The following is a 17,976-nucleotide window of genomic DNA, read 5'->3' as shown; positions in this document are numbered from 1 at the left end:
GGATTTTGTGTATTTGAAAAGGGAAAGTGAGATCACGTAGAAAAGAAATTACAAATATAAACGTTGAGTTTGAATAGAAAGAATGTGAGCATGGAAGCAATTACCTGGGTCTGACTTAGAGAAGGTGTCCATGTCTAACAGGTGTCTGAAACAAAAGGAAAAAGAGTGTTAGAGATTGAAATAAGTTGTCACTTTTGTTGGATGTGGGACATTAACTAGTCCCTCCAAAAAATTGCAATGTTACGAATGCAATAATGCAAATTCAAACAACCTCGGCAATATTAGCAGGGACTTGCTATTTTACAAAATTCCTCTAATTTTCTTGTCTTAAAGTTTCTCACCAGAAGCTCTGCTGAAGGCATGAACACACAAATTAAACGTTTCCACACAAAACTTTCTTTATTAACAAAAAAAAAAACATTCATTTACAGTTAGCAAGGCTATTCAATCTCTTCTGTCATCATCAAAAAGGCAAAACAGGAAGTAAGGGGGTTTGTGGGAAATGTTGTCTCATCATGAAAAGAGAGAAATGGAGATGAAGGGGAAAGGAGATGTAGTATGATGCAGTGGAGTTGTTTCACATAAGGATATACACCCTTATAGTTGTTGATTGCACCTTGTTTTTATGCATACAGTCTGTGGTGAATGAATATTATCTAAAAAAAATAATGTAAAGCCCTTATATTTACAGGATGCAGTCTGTATATTCCATATTGCAATCACAGACTTTGCTGTCATCACCTTTATAACTTATTTTTTATTATTTTTTTTTTTTAACTTTGAGCCAATGGTTGTTTAAGATCAGAAAATTATAAAACATGCTTAAAACCTTCGCACACATAGTAAAACAAAAAATTGTTTTGGTTTGCACATTGTTCCACATTTCGTACAGTTGCACAAGTGAAACATGAGGAGCTTCTCACTGCTGGAGAACATTTAAATCAGGGGTCTCCAACCTTTTTTTCCTCTGTGAGATAATTTGACAAAATGAAGGTGTTCAAGAGATACTCATGTAGCTCTAAGACACTGTCATATATATTCACATAGCTGAGCTCCACCAAATGAGCTGAATAAGCTTCTTTTATGTGAACAATAACAAATTGATACTCAACATAAATACCCAACCGATAGTTTGCGATCTCCGTGTAGCTGGTTTGAGACCCCTGATTTAAATGAACAGCAAAATGTACGGGACACAGATCCAATTTCAGAAAACAAAAGATAGGTGGTAAATAAGTATGTGCAATGTATCTAATCAATCGAGGTAAATAGAATTATTGTTTTTTAATCATGTCGAAAATGCATCCTTTGTGAAACCGAAGTGTATGCTGCTTCCCCTGCGGTCTCTCAAACAATAGCAGCGGGAGCGGTAAGGACTAGTTAAGAAAATAATTGAATCTGTCGCCATTTCTTTGTGCTTTCAAAAAGTCTCGCTTTTTTCAAATGTATTATTTAATTGATTATTTTTGGTCATTTTCATGTCTTTATTTGACAGTGATAGTGAAGATGTACAGGAAATGTGGTCTTCATTTATGCAGTACCTTTTTACATTAGCGGTGTTGAAGTGCTTTACATTAACCCATTCACACATACAGCAATGTTTGGAGGTGGTAACTTGCTTTTAATTTCTGGAACAACTCTTCAGTGATAGAGGATAAAGAAAAATTGTGGTAATGTTGCATGAACAGAGCCTTTATTTCTCTTATAGGGAATCAAACAGAGTGTACAGCCATTCAATATTTTTTACAGTAAAACCTAGGCTTATCTAAACTGGCTGACTCATTCCCCTCACAGTGGCTGCTGCTTCATGTGGGTAACTTTACTTCTTCCCACAACAGATCCCGTTGGACTATGTCATATAGACACAAGTAAACCACAAGAAAACCTTTCTAACGGGAAGGCGGGCCCTATAACCCCTTTTAGACAGTGAGATGTGTGAGGCTTGCCAGTCATGAACACTTAAGCCTTTCAACCCAAGCTATTTTTTGAAAAATTCCATCGAAAAAAATATCCCCAATTTTAGTCAGTGACGGCTGAATGGTTAGTTTTTGTGAAGTCAGGCTTCAAACAGACAACATACTGTAGCTTTGTGCAGTTTGTAAAAACTCTGCTCGAACAATAGGCCGTCAATAAAAATGTTTGAGGCTCCAGTGAAGCCAGTTTCTTCAAGTGCAATACCTCAAAGAGCCACTGCAGGGGCTGCCTCCAAAAAACCTGTGCCTTTAATAGACTCGCATCAAGAAGAGACGTATGTTTGGGGGTGCATGTCTGGTTTGATTGACATGCCCGGTAGGAATGGACATGTACAGTGTCCTTAGGTTCTCAGTCAGATCCATCTCTTGCTCCTCCGCAGCTCCTCCCTCTCATTCAAATATGTTCGTTTTCTGGTTTCAAAAAAATAAGAGGGTAATGGATAAACGACCAAATCTGAGGCGTTGAGTTCACAATACAACGGGTGACATCACGGTCGGGTGCCACTTAGAGTGAACTAAAAGTGGTGGCAACGCAAATCTTTTCCAGAACCTGAAAATAAAGCAACAGTGGAATGGGAGGAATGTGTTTCTTTTAGATTCAGATGCTCACTCCCTTCTCAATTTCAAAACCACAGCTAAAACACAGTTAACATCAACTGCCTCACTATATAGTCTTCCCCTGCTGGGCAAGACAGAGCCATCTGTCTGGACTGGGCCATTATTAATACACCTGGCCTTACCCACAATTATAAGTCAAAATGACTTGTGAAACAGGTCTATTCACAAAGGGCTCAGTCATACATTATATGAACTTTGTACCAGACAGGTGGCAGGGTAAAGTCTGTTTAATGTCTGCTCCAAATTATTCTTACATTTGCGTTCTTACGTACAGCTCTTCCAGGTAATGTCCAGTGCAGCGCATGTGTGAAAGCAACCATGCAGTAATGTCCCACATACCATGTACCCTGGTGGCAAGACATACAAACTGAAGGATTGTTTCCTCATTATGTCGCGCTGCAGCAAGGAAAAGGAATCTCGAGTGATTAATGGTGATACTCATGGACATCTCTCAATTATCAATTTGTTTTATTCTGTAATGAATTTGAAGTTGTTGATTTGGTGCCATATTTCTGTTATAAATAGCTGTACAGATGTATGTTTGTTTCTGTTTGCCTCACACTCCTCGCTGCAGTGCATCTGCCGGCAATTGGAGACATTTCCTAAGGGATCTACTGGCAAGTGTTTTTTTTTGTTTTGTTTTGGTTTTTTTAATTCTCAATTGCATCATTCTCTTTGCATGATGCAGTGCTGCTGCTATTTATTACTGCAGACACATACATGTTTGCTGTATACTGAGGCTGGCGTGTAAGTGGGTATACAAGGTGAAATTTAAAATAATATCTGTTTTTCTAGATAAACCTTTCAATGACTTCCCACTAAGTTGCCTTGCATTTATTCTCTTTGGGTGAACATGTGTACTGGGGGACTTGTTGGGTGTTGCTTGTTAGACTTCAGTAACGTAACCAGGCCCTCTTCTTTGAAAAACAAGGGGCAATAAATCACTAGAGAACAACCTGCTGTTCGACAGAAATACCAAAATAATCAGACATGTGTAAGGCTAGGGCTGCACTCTTTCATCTGAAAACTATGAAGGGTTTCATTTGGTGCTGCTCTTTTACCCTGAGAGCAGAGAACCTGTCCTTGAAGCTTAAGCTCTGTGAGGCAGTTATTACATTTAGGAGACAAGTTTTTGCTTGTAAAGTGTCCTCGTGTTTGAGACCTTCAGGACATAATATAGGGGAAGCTGGTTATCCAATCAGAGCCCTCCCCTGCTGTGATTGACATTCTCCCACTGAGAAGTCCTGGCTCCCTGTGCTCACTGACCTACCTGGCATTTCACTCTGAAAGCGTTGCCGATGTCACTTTTTAGCGTCAGACCCCCTACCACACTGTGCAGCCACCATAGCCGCTGTTAATAACAAAAGAATATTAAAAACTTCTGACACTCATATCATTGATAATCTTTTCAATTAACTCACTAGAAATGAGGAAACTACATATATAATCCTTTATCCATAGCATTTGGTTGACTGTCTGTTCATTCAGATTCTATATTTCTTATTTTATATGTTTAACTTTCAAGACAAAATTTCTGCTGCTTCACAGCATGCAGGTATTATCAAAACAACAGGAAGTTAAGTAATGTATTTTGCCGATTTTGCAATATCTTTAATGTTACTGGAAAAGGAAAGGCAGGACTCTCTAAGTCTTGATGGTAGGACCACCAGTGTCAAGTATTTCAACTTAATTTCTGTGTAGTCCTGTTTTTCCATAATTTTGGTTAGCAGCTTTAAATATATATATATATTTTTTTAATTCAATTTAGTTTCATTTATACAGCACCAAATCACAATAAAAGTATTTTTTTTGTGCACTTAACATAGTGAGGGTGATACCTTACAATATTATATAGAGAAGCCAAACAATTCAACAATTCCCACGAGCTAGCATTTAGCAACACCTCTGAGAGAGCCACTTAAACAGACCAGTTGGGTTGAGGAGAGCTCATGGTATTTGGCAGGTATTTGCCAAATGGAAAACAGTCCTGCAAATTCATGTGAGTGTCCCACATGTTACAGTAAATGCACTCATTTGTTTGGAAAAGGCAGAAAACACAACTTTGGAAAAGTTTGAAAAGTATTCAAAGATTTGAACCTCCCCAATCAATAACTCATTACCTAATTGCTGTTCAAACACAAACATTAAATTCCAACCACAATGACAATGAAAGACAATGACCTACAACCTAATTTTCATCATACGGTTGGACAAAGACCATTGGTTCCTATTCACACAGCTGGCTGTGAGACAAGTGTGCAAGGACGCTCTAAAAAGTGCAACACTGGCAAAAAGAAATACTACAAAAAGATCTAATAACTTAAGTCTTATTGTACTGTAACTAAAGTCACTATATTTATACTGTATGTCTCACATCGCAGACCTCAGTTAGTATATTGTTAAGTTAGTTCACTGACTTCTGCAGTTTGTGAATTTTGACCATTTAGTGTTGTCTCAAATGGCACGCTGCTGATCTACACTTAGAAATAACCATAACATTGTAATATCACCTGTATAGTATAGTGCAGTGTTCATTACTGTGGGTTGGTGGTAGCTTCCCCTCAGCTACATAGCGATAATGGTGACCATTGAATGTGATAGGTGTCCAGCGTTTCATACTTAATTTGTCGACTGTTTTGAGTACACTATCCGAGTACCTGTAGTACTGCATGTTTCCATACTTAACTGTGATTATACGACAAGTAGTTCCGACCGAGAAATCTGATTGGTCAACTAAACATTTGGAACCTGCTCAAATCAGTATAACAGCACACCCTGCTCATCACTAACAATATCAATCCGCCGTCTCTATGGCAACATTCAAACTATCTGCGCTGGATCAAAGACCAGTTGGCTGCAATATTGTTAAATATTTTTTTTAAAAAGGATTGTCTCTGTTAATTTTGATTTATATGATGGACTTAGTTTTGATGAATGGTTGAAAGAGAATGAGAAGAACACAAAAACAAACAAGAGATGTGTTGCTTTATCAAATGAAGAGCTTGATGACTTAGAAGAGTCTCGAAATGAAGTCGGTACGTCCCGGTCAACGTCCTGGGCTGTCAAATGTTTCCGGGACTATCTGAAAAACACCAACCAGGCTGTGGACTTTGCGACTGTAACCAAAGAAAAGCTCGACAGGATCCTCCGTGAATTTTATGGTTCAATTCGAAATAACGAGGGTCAGTACTACTCCATTAGTAGCTATGTCGGGTTGAGTGCTGGCATCAACCGCTTTTTTAACGACACTCCTCTTAGTCGGGCATGGTGTATCACGCAAGACAGCTCACGACATCAAATAACGTCATTTGTGGACTCATAAAGTTTCTTAGGAGAGCAGGCCATGACAAAACTGAACACCATGCCGTGATCACCAAAGAGGACCTGATAATAATGAGAGACTTAAGAGGCAATTAACCCGAACCCACGACGGGGCCGGGTGAAAAAAGTGTGGTTTGACATCCAGCTATATATTTTGGGAGGAGAGAAAAAGAGGATCTGAGAAAACTTTATACTACAATCCATTCCAATCTTACTATAATATCATAATAACATAATAATATCCTTCAATGAAGAAACAAAGAATCACAAAAAACACCATGAAAGGGATCGTCAAAGCAGAAGAGGGCAATGTTTAAGGACCCAGGGAGAGTCACCATATGAAAAGTACATCTCAAAAATTCCAAAAGAGGTCAAAGCATTTTCCCTCCATCCTAAGAGAGGAGAAAAGTTAGGGGAGGTGTGGTACTCTATGGAGCCTATGGGTGTAAATTACTTGGGTTCCATGTTAACACGGCTCTCTAAAGAGGTATTGGCACGTCAGTGATTTATACTAATCACTGCATCAGGAGCACCAGCATCCAGAAACTGGCCGAAGGCGGACTGGAAGCCAGAGAAATTATGTCCGTTAGTTGGAGAGCTCCCTACACAGTTACTGGGCACCTTTGGAGCAATATGTTATGCGCCAGCCGTGGGAGCGCCGGTCTGTTGGAAGCAGCCACCCAAACAGCTCTGCAACATCACCTGCTAAACGGCAGAGATCCAGCATGGACTTTATGTACAGCTGTTTTAACAACTGTTCTTTTAATGGTCGTATGCAATTTAACTTATACAAATAGTCCCAAATCCGCACCAGTAAACAACTACTGACACAGGAAATTGATGTTTAAGGTCAAAGGATGCTTGAAACCTCATCAAACGTGGCACATACATCCGGCGTGGAGAGACGATACATCTGATATGTGTTTTGCGAGTGGGCGTGGCCATACAGCTCGCTAGCGTCCCCTAAACTGCAGCCCCGGCACCTAGTTTCACCTACATGCATCAAATTCGTTGGACACAGATGCATCATGAATTCGTTTTCATCGATCGGTGTGCCCGTGGCGTGGTGGCCATTTTAAACATCTCGCCATGAAACTACAAGTGACTGTAACTTTTATGTAAATATTCCCATCTTCCTCAAACATTACATCTTTGATAACAGTCCCGCCCTGAAGACACCTGTATGGTCATATTTGCTCGTAGTCGTAGCGCCGCCTGCTGGCTACAGGAAATGAGAAAAAAAATTCTAAATGCAAACGGGGATATGCGGTCCCTCGTGCTCTGCTTGTTGGGGAGCCGGCAGTCCCGATCCCCAACTTATTATTATTCTCCGTAAACAACTGCATTTTTGGAGGCTTTATCATATTCAAAAACTCATGAAAGTTGGTACACGATGGCAAAAAATGTCTTATTTTATTGGAGTTGCGAGTGAGCGTGGCCTAATGGTTCGCCAGCGCCCCCTAAACAGATGCCCCGGTGGCTACATTTACCTACATGCATGAGATTTGGTGGACATGTGTATCAGACCGAGATGTACAAAAAAAGTTCCAATGCACCGTTACGTCAACTCAACAGGAAGTCCGCCATTTTGAATTTAGTCACCATTTTTGTCGATTCACACATGTACTTTAATGTACTCCTCCTACTGATTTTGTTGGACCAACTTGAAATTGAGTCTGTGCACTCTTAACATGTTTGGAATTAAAAGACATAACAACGGGGGGGATCGAAGCCCAAACCTTGTAGCTGAGAGGCAGCAGTGCTTCTGCACCATCTATCTTCCCACAAGTTAGACAGCATTGTGACAAAGCAAATATTTTTTCTAAGGAACGAGCTCGAGAAAAAAATTAAAACTGCGGGAACATGCGGACCCTCACGTGCTGCACGTCGGGGAGCCGGCGGCCCCGAACCGCCGAATCCACGACGTGAAGCGTGCGAGGGCCCACATATCACTGCTTGCAGTTTTAATTTTCTTTATCTTTGTTGGCGACCAAGACAGAGCTACACAGAGGTGAATATTGGACTTAACCTTAGCTAAGCCTTAGCATTTGGTGGCCAAGAACACAATATCAAAGGAATGCTCAAGTTGTATCTGACAGATGTGTTTGCTAACAAATTAGTGTATGAAGTAACAATATCAATATAGACATGTTCAGTTCTATTCTCTATCTAGCCAGTCGGGGACACATAGTAAGGGTTTATTGGGGTTAATAGATGCTTTAGAATCAGAATCAGAATCAGCTTTATTGGCCGGGTATGTTTACACATACAAGGAATTTGACTCCGGTTGTAGCTTCTCTCGCTCTCTCAGTATGCAAAAAACTAAAACAGACAGACATAAATAGACATAAAACATAAATAGACACATATACAGCTAAGAAACAAATATATACATATATCCACCTAAACAATGGAGCAATTGCACCTCGTGCAAATGGTGCTTGTAAGAGAAGGAAGGTCTTTAATTTTCTACCGTCTCATTTAAACAATACCGTGCCAGCAGCAATCACTGTAGACTTCACAGAGGCTTCCATGCTCTGTTTGTCTAATAGGATGTAGAGGAGTGGTATTTGGGTGGCAGGCAGGCAGGCAGGCTGCCACTTATATAAGACAGAAGAAAAACACGGCTTCCCTCTACACAATCTGAATGCCTGTCTAACCCACATCGATACTGACACATCATCTTACAGAGCTATTTGCACACACAAATAGATGATGTTCACACTGTAGCTAAACCTGAGTCAATTTAAAACCCCTCTTGAAATATGACAGGTTCTCTGAGCTTGTTGACTGTTTAGAAATACATGGGTCTCAGTACAGCAATGCTAAAAACATCTGTTATGGAATGTGACGCATTTCTAAATTTGAAAGACAATTTAACCATGTGAAAATTCGTAAACGTGAAGCTTGAGCAGAGAGCGTGCATCGCATTTGATGTCACATTTTTTGGGGTATAGAAAGACGTTGCAAGGAGCCAAATGTGGCGAGAAGGGAGTGTAGTAGGTAACGACTTGCTGTGGGCGAGAAACTCGCACGTATTTCACATTCTGTGAACGGGTGGGTTGTCGTGTTGGAGAACCCACGTGCCACGGTTCAGGTCGTTAGCGCTCACTGTTTTCTCTCAGACGCAGATCGTAGTGTTGACAGTCTGACCCTGTGGGACATATTCATGGTGCACAATTTGGATATGGCAGAAAAGGAATGGTACTGGTGGTCATGTGTAGCAGGTAAGAACGTTTAGTGCTGAACAAAGACACCTTTGCCAAAGTATCGCAGCACAAGTCATACTAGCAGGGTTGATTCTGGTTTTGGAGAGAGGTAATGGTATTGGGGGTCGTGAATAGCCTGTTTAATCTTGTGGCTTTGAGCAGATAACGTTGCCAAAGTATGTAGGCACAAGTCATACTAGTTTAGATGTAAAACAGAGGTGGTGGGTGTCATTGTATTCAGGGGAGTAGTCCTGGGACACAAGGACTGCTGGTGAGCCTTCCCGAGTTGTGGTGGGCCTAACTCGACGAAACACCAGTGAAGGGAGGTGCCTACTTGATAGCCCCAGTGAGAAACTAAACACTTTCACCTTGTTACAAAGGCCTTGTACTAGGTAGTGTCTTACTTTGGTCCATGGGTAATACATGCCTATTGTTAACATAGCATACTGTGAGTTACTGAGGTATTTGGTTTGGGAAGACAGGTAGTAATATTGAGTCAGGTGATCCTTACGATGTTATTCCGCATTAATATAGCACGTTGTGTGTATTTTAATACCAATGACCAGCCTGTGACTGCTGTGGATAGAGCAGCCGACAACTACGGAAAGTCCTGGTGATAGCATGGAAATACTGCTGACAGGAGCGAATAGACCCTGCCGGGACTGCTGCGGGTTCCCATGGGAGCTGCAGGAAGGTCTGCGAGCAGTCCCACTGCACCCAACCAAGCTACGTCTACAGAGAATGGAACAATACCCCGAGAGTCTGCGACAGCAGTGGTGGCAGAAGAGTCACAGGCAGAGGACACAGAAATGACCAAGAAAAGGATTAACACATCAAGGGAGGACGACGGCTCAGTGGGGGAAGAAACGGAACTGTTGTTGTGGTTTGGCAGAAGAAGACTGCAGCGAAGGGCCTCAAAATACACCAAGGGAAGAAAAAGTCCTTGTCAGAAGGTATGAAAGGAGGTCGCATTGACCAGTACTACCTGAGGAGTCAATCAAGTCAGTAGACTGAAGTCAGGCGGCAGGTAGAAAGCCGCCGTTCGCGGGAAGGCACGGAGGATAGTGGTACAAGCGCTGATGAGAGGGATGTGAATGAAACCAGACCTGCTAGTGCGAGGAGCTGAGATTAAAACTAGGGTCAAGTGGCCTCGAGCAGATGCGAGCAAGGTGTGTCAGTTAGTGAATACGGATTTGGTAGGGCTTTTAGAGATATTGAAAGGAAAAGCAGAGGCAGGGTTAGGGCTTCCTTTGTAGGGACCCATTTAGCTTTGTTAAGAGGTTGTTTGATCAGGAAAGAGGAGGACAATTAAAGTGTAGTGCATTTAGATCTCGAGAACACATTTGGCTCAGTACCGCATGGCCTTATACGGGCGCCAGGAAAGATACGTAGCCTAGTAAAGGCGTACTTTCATGGGAGAGGTGGCAGGACACAATTAGAGCTTTTATAGGTGACATATGTGACATAGTGACCACAACTGTACTCTGTGCAAGGTGATTGTTAGGGAATTTTAAATCTAATTTTAAATGGGCTAAATTAAGGATTAAGCTGAGTAAGTATCATCTTGTTGGTGAAAGGAAGTTGACATTTTTTTGTTGGTGAGGAAGAAATTCCCTCTGTGTTTTAGAAGCCCGTTTAGAGTCTAGGGAGATGGTACACGAGGAAATTGAGCAATGTTGAGCAGTTTACATCATATGTTAATGAAGTTTTAGAAAGAATAGAGAAGTCAGGACTTCAGGGAAACGAACGCGACACCGTGCAACAACAAGGAGGAATGTAGAGCCATGGCCACTGCCAGGCAAAGGAGCAGGTAAGTGACAGGGAAGCCAAGAAGGGACAGTGAGTAGGAGCAGGATGAGAGTGTAGTCAAAGCAGTAAACATTGTGTGCTAAAATATGTGCCTGTTATGTCCATAAAAAAAAAAAATTAAAAATGTTTTCCAACAACAGGCCAGTTGTGCTACATGTTTATTATCCGCCAGGTGCGGTGGTAACTATTAGGATTTGTGGATTTTATTGCTGTTATTAAAATCTGCAGGGCAGCCAGATCTGAGCACTCAGTTGCAGCTACTGCCTGTGTTCGCGTAAATGCACTCGTCTGACCGTGAACATATATCTTTCCCGCTCTCTCCTGTTTGTCATTTCCCCTTTCCTCTCCTCTATTATCTATTTGAACAGATACCTCAGTGTCAGGCATCTTAACCTGAATAGGGAAAAGCAGTTCACCCCATTACCACATGCAGTGGCTTAGAACTGCAACGTGACGTCTGGCCGTTTAAGGATCAAAACCATATTTGGAAAAATAAATAAATAAATAAAAAAGCGCAATGTGAGAGAATAGATCGAGTGGGACATCGTGTGCGAAAATGATTTTGTTTTCCTTCAAGAAAATCCTCCTCAAATTACAAAACATGGCTGATTTTACTCAGTAATCGAAAACCAATGAAGCCGTGGAGCCTCTTCGAAGTAAGTCACATATTCACCTCCGGATAATCTACGCTGATTATATGTCAACGTCGAATAGCGAGACAGTGTGGCTACATGAAACCTTTTTAAATCCAAATGTCAAGTACGTGTCAAAAGACATCAGGAAAGTCCAACCGGTATGGATTTTCTCAGAAAGAGGATCATGAAAGAAGATGAGGTAGGAGGATGCTGATGGTGCTTCAGCGCAGATCAGGCTCAGTTCAGAGGTTGGCTTGTTGGCAGAAGCAGCAGTTTTTCAGCTGGAAAGGCGCCAATGTTAGAATCCACCTTCAAGATTGCTTCTGTCACAGGGGATGTTTTGTTTCATGCAACCGGCTCAGTTGGTCATCTTAAATTATATTCGGTGCCATTACACCGTAGGTCTAGCTTTGTTTCATATTCAGAATAAAATTATTTCTGTGCTCTCCAACTACCGACTTATCTAATTATTAAATTGGTCAGCCAAGGCTGTGAGTCTAAGATTTGATCAAAAATCGCATCGGTCCCGTGGAACAGAAGGACCAGGCACAGTTAGGACTGGGACAGCAATGGAAATGGAATGATTTCGATGGATGTAATAATAATAAAAATAATAATACATAACAGTCGTTTTAACGTGAATTCCACTACAAACCAAAAATTACATATTTAACATAATATTAACAAACATTTCATGGCCAAATTTACATTCACCAGCCACAAAGACATTTTTATGAAGTAGGTTTATGCTAATCAGTCAGTTAATTTTCAAAAGCTAAAATAAAAAAAAGCTCCAGAAACTTCCAGAATAACCCTCATTATTCTGGATGGCACATGTGTCACAACTAACAATAGTAAAGGCACTTTCCAATAACTGTGCAGTCAGTGAGCCGGTATGCACAATAACACTGAGTTGTTTACGTACAGAGACTCAAAACTAATATAAAAAATAATAACAACACTGGGTCAAAACAACCCATGGGTTATACTGAGTAAGCGTATTCGGGGCTAAATTGACCCCTAAGTGGGTTAGTATGTCACCTAATAATTCATAGTGTGAAGGGAGTTCCAGCTGAGCCATCTTAATGGGATGAAGCCATCATAAAAAAAAAAAAAGGATGAATGCCACCTGTATTTGGGTAGTCAACATGTCCTATGTAAGAAAGGCCTGTTGGGTCATTGGGGTTGACCGGGATTTTCAACCATCTGATCAGATGGACGCTCCTCACAGTTTAAGCTCCCAAGCTAAAGATTTCTTCCATTTTTTTTTTCTCCCAATAAAATGTCCACCTTTAAAAACTCAAACTCCTCTCGAATCCATCTCTTCGTGTCATCTGTTCCTGTGTTTAAAGCTCATGTCTCCTTGATCTGCAGTGAGGATCCTTCTGGGTCCTACTCAGCCAACCCTATTCTGTCAGGTCAGAGCTGAGCAGCTTCTCTCTAACCTCTGTGGACTGGTGGGGCAACGAGACCCTGGAACACCTCGTCACAATCAGCAGCTTACGGCTCTGTTAATATATAGCGATGATCCCGGGTTGCGCCAGGCATCTTACCAGGAGGCCTGCTGGCCGCAGCTCCGCAATTACTGACTTTTTATATTTTAACCTTAACCTGCAGGTTTTGTTTGCCAGAAGCACAGAACAGAGACAACTCTACTAAGAGTCCCAAATGACATTCAAAACAATTCAACAAGCTCGCTGCTTCATTGCAGTAGGCTTTCTGAAGCATTTCAGGGGTCTTTGTAGCCGTTTTCCCAGGTTTGACACAAAATTTGATATGCGCCCTCAGCTCGTGTCCAAAGAGAAATTGCATTAGTGGCAGGACCAGCGGTCACAAAAACATGTGCAACTCAGGTGCTCATGTTGATCAAGCAACAAAATTTGGAATAATTACTCTCAAAAGGTCCTAGCTACCCCGTGCTCCGTGCACGCATGGTGCAGCACACCCCGTGAGCGCAACAGGGGCAGTCTCTGAACTTTTCGGTTGGCCCTCGTATATTATTTTCCTCTTTCACCGTTCATTTTCATGACTTAACCCTTTAAATCATAGTTTCTTTAGATAAAGTCCCTTTTGTTTTTTATGAAGAAAAAAAACCCCACAAAAAATGAAAAAAAAAAATGTATATACTAAATATTAAGGGAATTTCTTTTCTTTTCCTTTTGTTTCACCCTCGTCAAGCTCACACTTTATCTCTGTATGAAACAGAGCAAATAAAAAATAATGCCATGATAACCCCTTATGCTTATATGAACAAGCAATCACATATCAATACACCTTTACAAAAATGTGCGCGCACACACACACACACACACACACACATACACACACATCTTGAAACCTCATTAGCCCACCATAACTCGTATACAGAAACGTACCGCACAGGTATAATATATTGCTTTTGAAAGTCTGTGAATCCACATGCATGCATATTTGTTTTACAGGTTTACTCCTGTGGTGGAATAATACAACCCTATCAAAAAATAATTTATAAAAAAAAAGATCAATTGGATAAAACTCAACAAGAAAAGTGGTTAGGACCTGATGAGATGATGGAGGACCTACAATTTGTAAAAAAAAAAAAAAAAAACTTGGCTTGGGATTTTTGCAGATTATGAAGACAGAAATGATATGGAGTAAATTTGGGGTCCAGGCCCACTGTGCACGGACGCTAAACCAGCCTTGGTTTTGTTTATTAGGTTAGATAGACTATCTGGAGAGAAGAATCATGTGAAAATATTTCTAGATTAATGTTCACTCGGCAAAATAAGTGCATTTTTCAAAGAAATGTCCCTTTATGTCGCGCGTGTTCAAACCTTCTGTGGACAATCAGGGAATCAGGGACGGCCTGTCACCGCAATACCGGAATTTGTTATAGTCAGTGGGCACATTTATATCCACGCACTCATGTGATCTCAGAGTTACGCTTTCCAAGGCACTCAAAATAAATCCCATTACTGTTGGTTACTTGCTTCCCCCTTAAACACGCGCACGGACTTCTACACTACAAACGATCTCTTGGAATAATAAAACAGCTGTTCCTCGCACGCTAAAGACATAATACTAATGAAAACCACGAGGAAAAGTCTAAATGAGCAGAACATTTGCAGGAACCCACGCTCAAGTGTCGGAGCGCCTTAATCCGTGTTACGACAAAACTCACTTTAACCACAAGCATCTATAAATGTGGAAATGCGTTGCAGCGCAAAGGATGAACGCGCTTGACATGTGAGGTGCTTACCTGCAAGAGACGGTGATTTCAATCTTTGTCGCGGGTACGGTGGAGTTGAGTGGGTCGAAATCCCCTATTGTCGCCATGGTTGAGGCTTTTTTTTTTTTTTTTTTTTTTTTTTTTAAATCACTTCTCAATCCCTGAAGTTTACACTTATAATACAGCCGTAATTTTCCTCTGGCTACAAGTGTGTTCCATCCACCCGGCGATCAGAGAGTGAGTCGCTCGGGTCCGGCAGTAGTAGCCTAGTTGTTGGTGATTACGGTCGCTGAAGCGTAGCTGCGGGTTTGGATGCATACCTGAGGATGAGGCTTTCATTCATGGCGAGAGAGAGAGAGAGAGAGAGAGAGAGAGAGAGAGAGAGAGAGAGAGAGAGAGAGAGAGACACACACCGGAGCACAGACGCGGATCCTCCAGCTCCCTTTCTTTCCATCCATCGCCAGGTGGAGGCAGAGACCTCCTGAAAGTTCTTCTAGTATCTGGTTGTTGTTTTTTTTTTTTTTTTTAAACCTGCGGACCTTTTATGAAGGACGATCAGTGCCACAAGAGGAGCGGAGAGGCACTTTATGGTTCTGTATATAGCGCAAAAGTTCCTCCAGAGTTCTACAGTCAGCTTATTTAACACACAACCTCTGATCCTAGGCAACCAAAAGCAGGCAATTAGAGAATAGACAGGGTAGTAAAAGTGCAACCGTGGATGTAATAAAAAAAAAAAATTTTAAAAGAAGATAATTGCCGGTTTCTTAAGTCAGTCAACAAATGTCCGAAGTCGTTCATAGCTGCGTTGCGGTATTGATCGCCCCCCCCCCTCCCTCTACATATCCAAGCCCAGTACACCTTAAATGCTTTACAAACTTTAAGCACTGAGAGTAATTCCGGAGCAATAGGATTAAAAATTTAACATTTTAGTTACCAGCATCTGGCCTCCTGAATTGCCATTGCATTGCTGCTCTTTACCTGTGACCCGTAAATTTAAAGAGGAACAGACTGAACGTCACCGCGATTGTATTTGACAGTGAATCTTCATTTGCCAAACTGTACCGAGGGGAACGGGACATCGAAACACTTAACGTTAACTCGGCTGCTAAGGAGAGGCCCTTTAGTGTAGATAAGTAATAGATCTCACCGTGGATAATAATGAATAAATCAGAAACTATATGAAAATGAGCAAGTAACACTGGCACTGGAACAGGGGCTATGACAAGATATGCCCCCCCCCCACACACACACACACACACACACACTTTCATTGGGTATTTATACAATTCATACTTTATACAATTTTTACTTCTTTTTTTTTTTTTAATGACTTCAATGCTGACTATATTAAGTCAGTTTACATTTCCAACCATGTTTCGTATGATACAACGCACCTACATTTTTGTCATAAATAATAATCCATCATACATAAATTAAACACGGAGATACAAATTTCTGTAATCTTCCAAACGTTGACCTTTTCCAGATCGTCTTTACACAGGGTATCTTTTATTAAATAATCTAAATATTTGCTTAAATAATCTCGCAAAGGACACTTGATGCCTGTCTTTTTGGGAACCCTGCATTTTTTTTTTTTTTTTTTTTTGCGTCCAACATTTAGCCATAAATCATCAATGCAAATCCCATTAGGAAAGTTGATGCATTTAAAATGATGGATGAGGTGGAGGATATAAAGCGCGCGACTAGGTAAACAGGAGACTCGCACCCTCCTCTAACATCAAATCAAGGGTCCGGCGAGGTCGCCGTCTTTCACCTATTCTGTTTATATCAGCGGCTGAACACTTTCGAAGAACAGCAATATAAGTGATTTACTTGTCGCGGGCATTAAAGACAAGGAGGCAAAGTTGAGCCTTTATATGGATAATATTTCCTGACTGAGATTAGACCTGTTGACATCGACAAAATGCCCCCCCCCCCCCCCCAAAAAAAAAAAAAAAAAAAAAAAAGTACTTTCCAACCCTTTTAAGGACGAGAGTGTTTTTAGATCCTTGATTGTAAATTGTGTCCCTGTATTTATTTTTTTTCTGGAATCTATTTTACACTGAACATGTAACACCACTGCTCTGGCTCTTTACAAAGATGATCATTTATTTGAACTCGGTGTTAACTTGGGGCGCGCACCCGTTTCTCTTTTAACAAAATCTGGGGAGCATCGTCAGCCGCATTTTAAGTTCCCCTTCATATAAGATCGTAACAAAAAAGGAAGTACAACCAATAGAAATTGTTGACATGTAAAATTGAAACGGCAAAAACAATTCATCCCATTTAAAACTTAGGTTTTTGTTAACTTAAGGGTTGTTTTCTGTTCCAGCTGCTCACGGTGAAATGAGCAGATTCTACACAGCACTTGCGCATCTAAAAACCTTCATGGTGTCAGACACAGTCGAGTTCTCCATTCTCTCACCGCTGCTGATATTTAACACTAATGCCTCGAAACTGGAGACGTATTCAGCAATAACTGGCTTTAGCTTTTACTTAATTGTGTGCATTGATGGTCAGTCAATAGAAATACTGGTATGATTCTAATATACAGCCAGAATGTTTATAGTTGTTATATATATATATTGTGTTTAAACTAAGTATACTGTACATCTATTAAACTATCTTTTGATGTATTTTTTTTTTTTGTCAGTCTTTGAGATTCTCAACTCTGTGGTTGAGCTGTGAAGAAGCTCTGCTGCAGAGTGCTAAAATCCTCAGGGGCGACGCAGGTCTCCTTTGTTTTCTGTTTGACAAACAGTTTCTAGTAGTCGAGATTCATTCTTATCAGTCCCTCCCGGATTTTGTGATTTAAAAAAAAAAAAAAAAAAAAAAAAAATTGCATAATTATTTTTGCCAGCTTGTCTCAAAAGCAGATTTCTGTACGTTGTTTTGTTTTTTTGCGGTCAAATTGGGGGATTTACACACACACAAAAAAAATTGCTGGGTTATTTTAATAGCTAACCCAAATGCTGGGCTGATGCTGTTGGGTAATGGGTTGGGCAGGTTTGACCCAACATTGGGACCAGTGCAACAGGTTGAAGCGGAATTGAGGCTCATCACCTTTGCAGTCTGCCATTTTAATGCCCAGTACAACCAGACCAGACCAAGCCACTTTGCTACAACACGGAATATGAAAGGGCAAGTTGTTAAAATTGTAATAAAAAACAATAATAAAATGCAAAAAAATAGCTCGGTTAATG

The 17,976-nt window shown here is 40.8% G+C and overlaps 1 protein-coding gene across 1 annotated transcript in view; it reads right to left on the bottom strand.

Moving 5' to 3' along the window:
* LOC138632892 (copine-9-like) overlaps positions 1–15,159 on the bottom strand; it is a 91,321-nt gene extending 76,162 nt beyond the window's left edge. The window contains exons 1-2 of the mRNA XM_069718768.1: positions 14,804–15,159; positions 105–145 (exon numbers count right to left, since the gene is read on the bottom strand). Coding sequence (XP_069574869.1) covers positions 105–145; positions 14,804–14,880 — 118 coding nt within the window. The 5' untranslated portion in view covers positions 14,881–15,159. The remainder of the gene's footprint in view (positions 1–104; positions 146–14,803) is intronic.
* Between the last annotated feature and the right edge of the window lie 2,817 nt (positions 15,160–17,976).

This window comes from Brachyistius frenatus, unplaced genomic scaffold (assembly GCF_029030835.1).
Source record: "Brachyistius frenatus isolate BFR_SWC_R1_liver_20210118 unplaced genomic scaffold, ASM2903083v1 Contig_198, whole genome shotgun sequence".
Classification (NCBI taxonomy): Eukaryota; Metazoa; Chordata; class Actinopteri; family Embiotocidae; genus Brachyistius; species Brachyistius frenatus.
The sequence above is the reverse complement of the archived record's forward strand: the minus strand, read 5'-3'. Positions and strand labels throughout refer to the sequence as shown.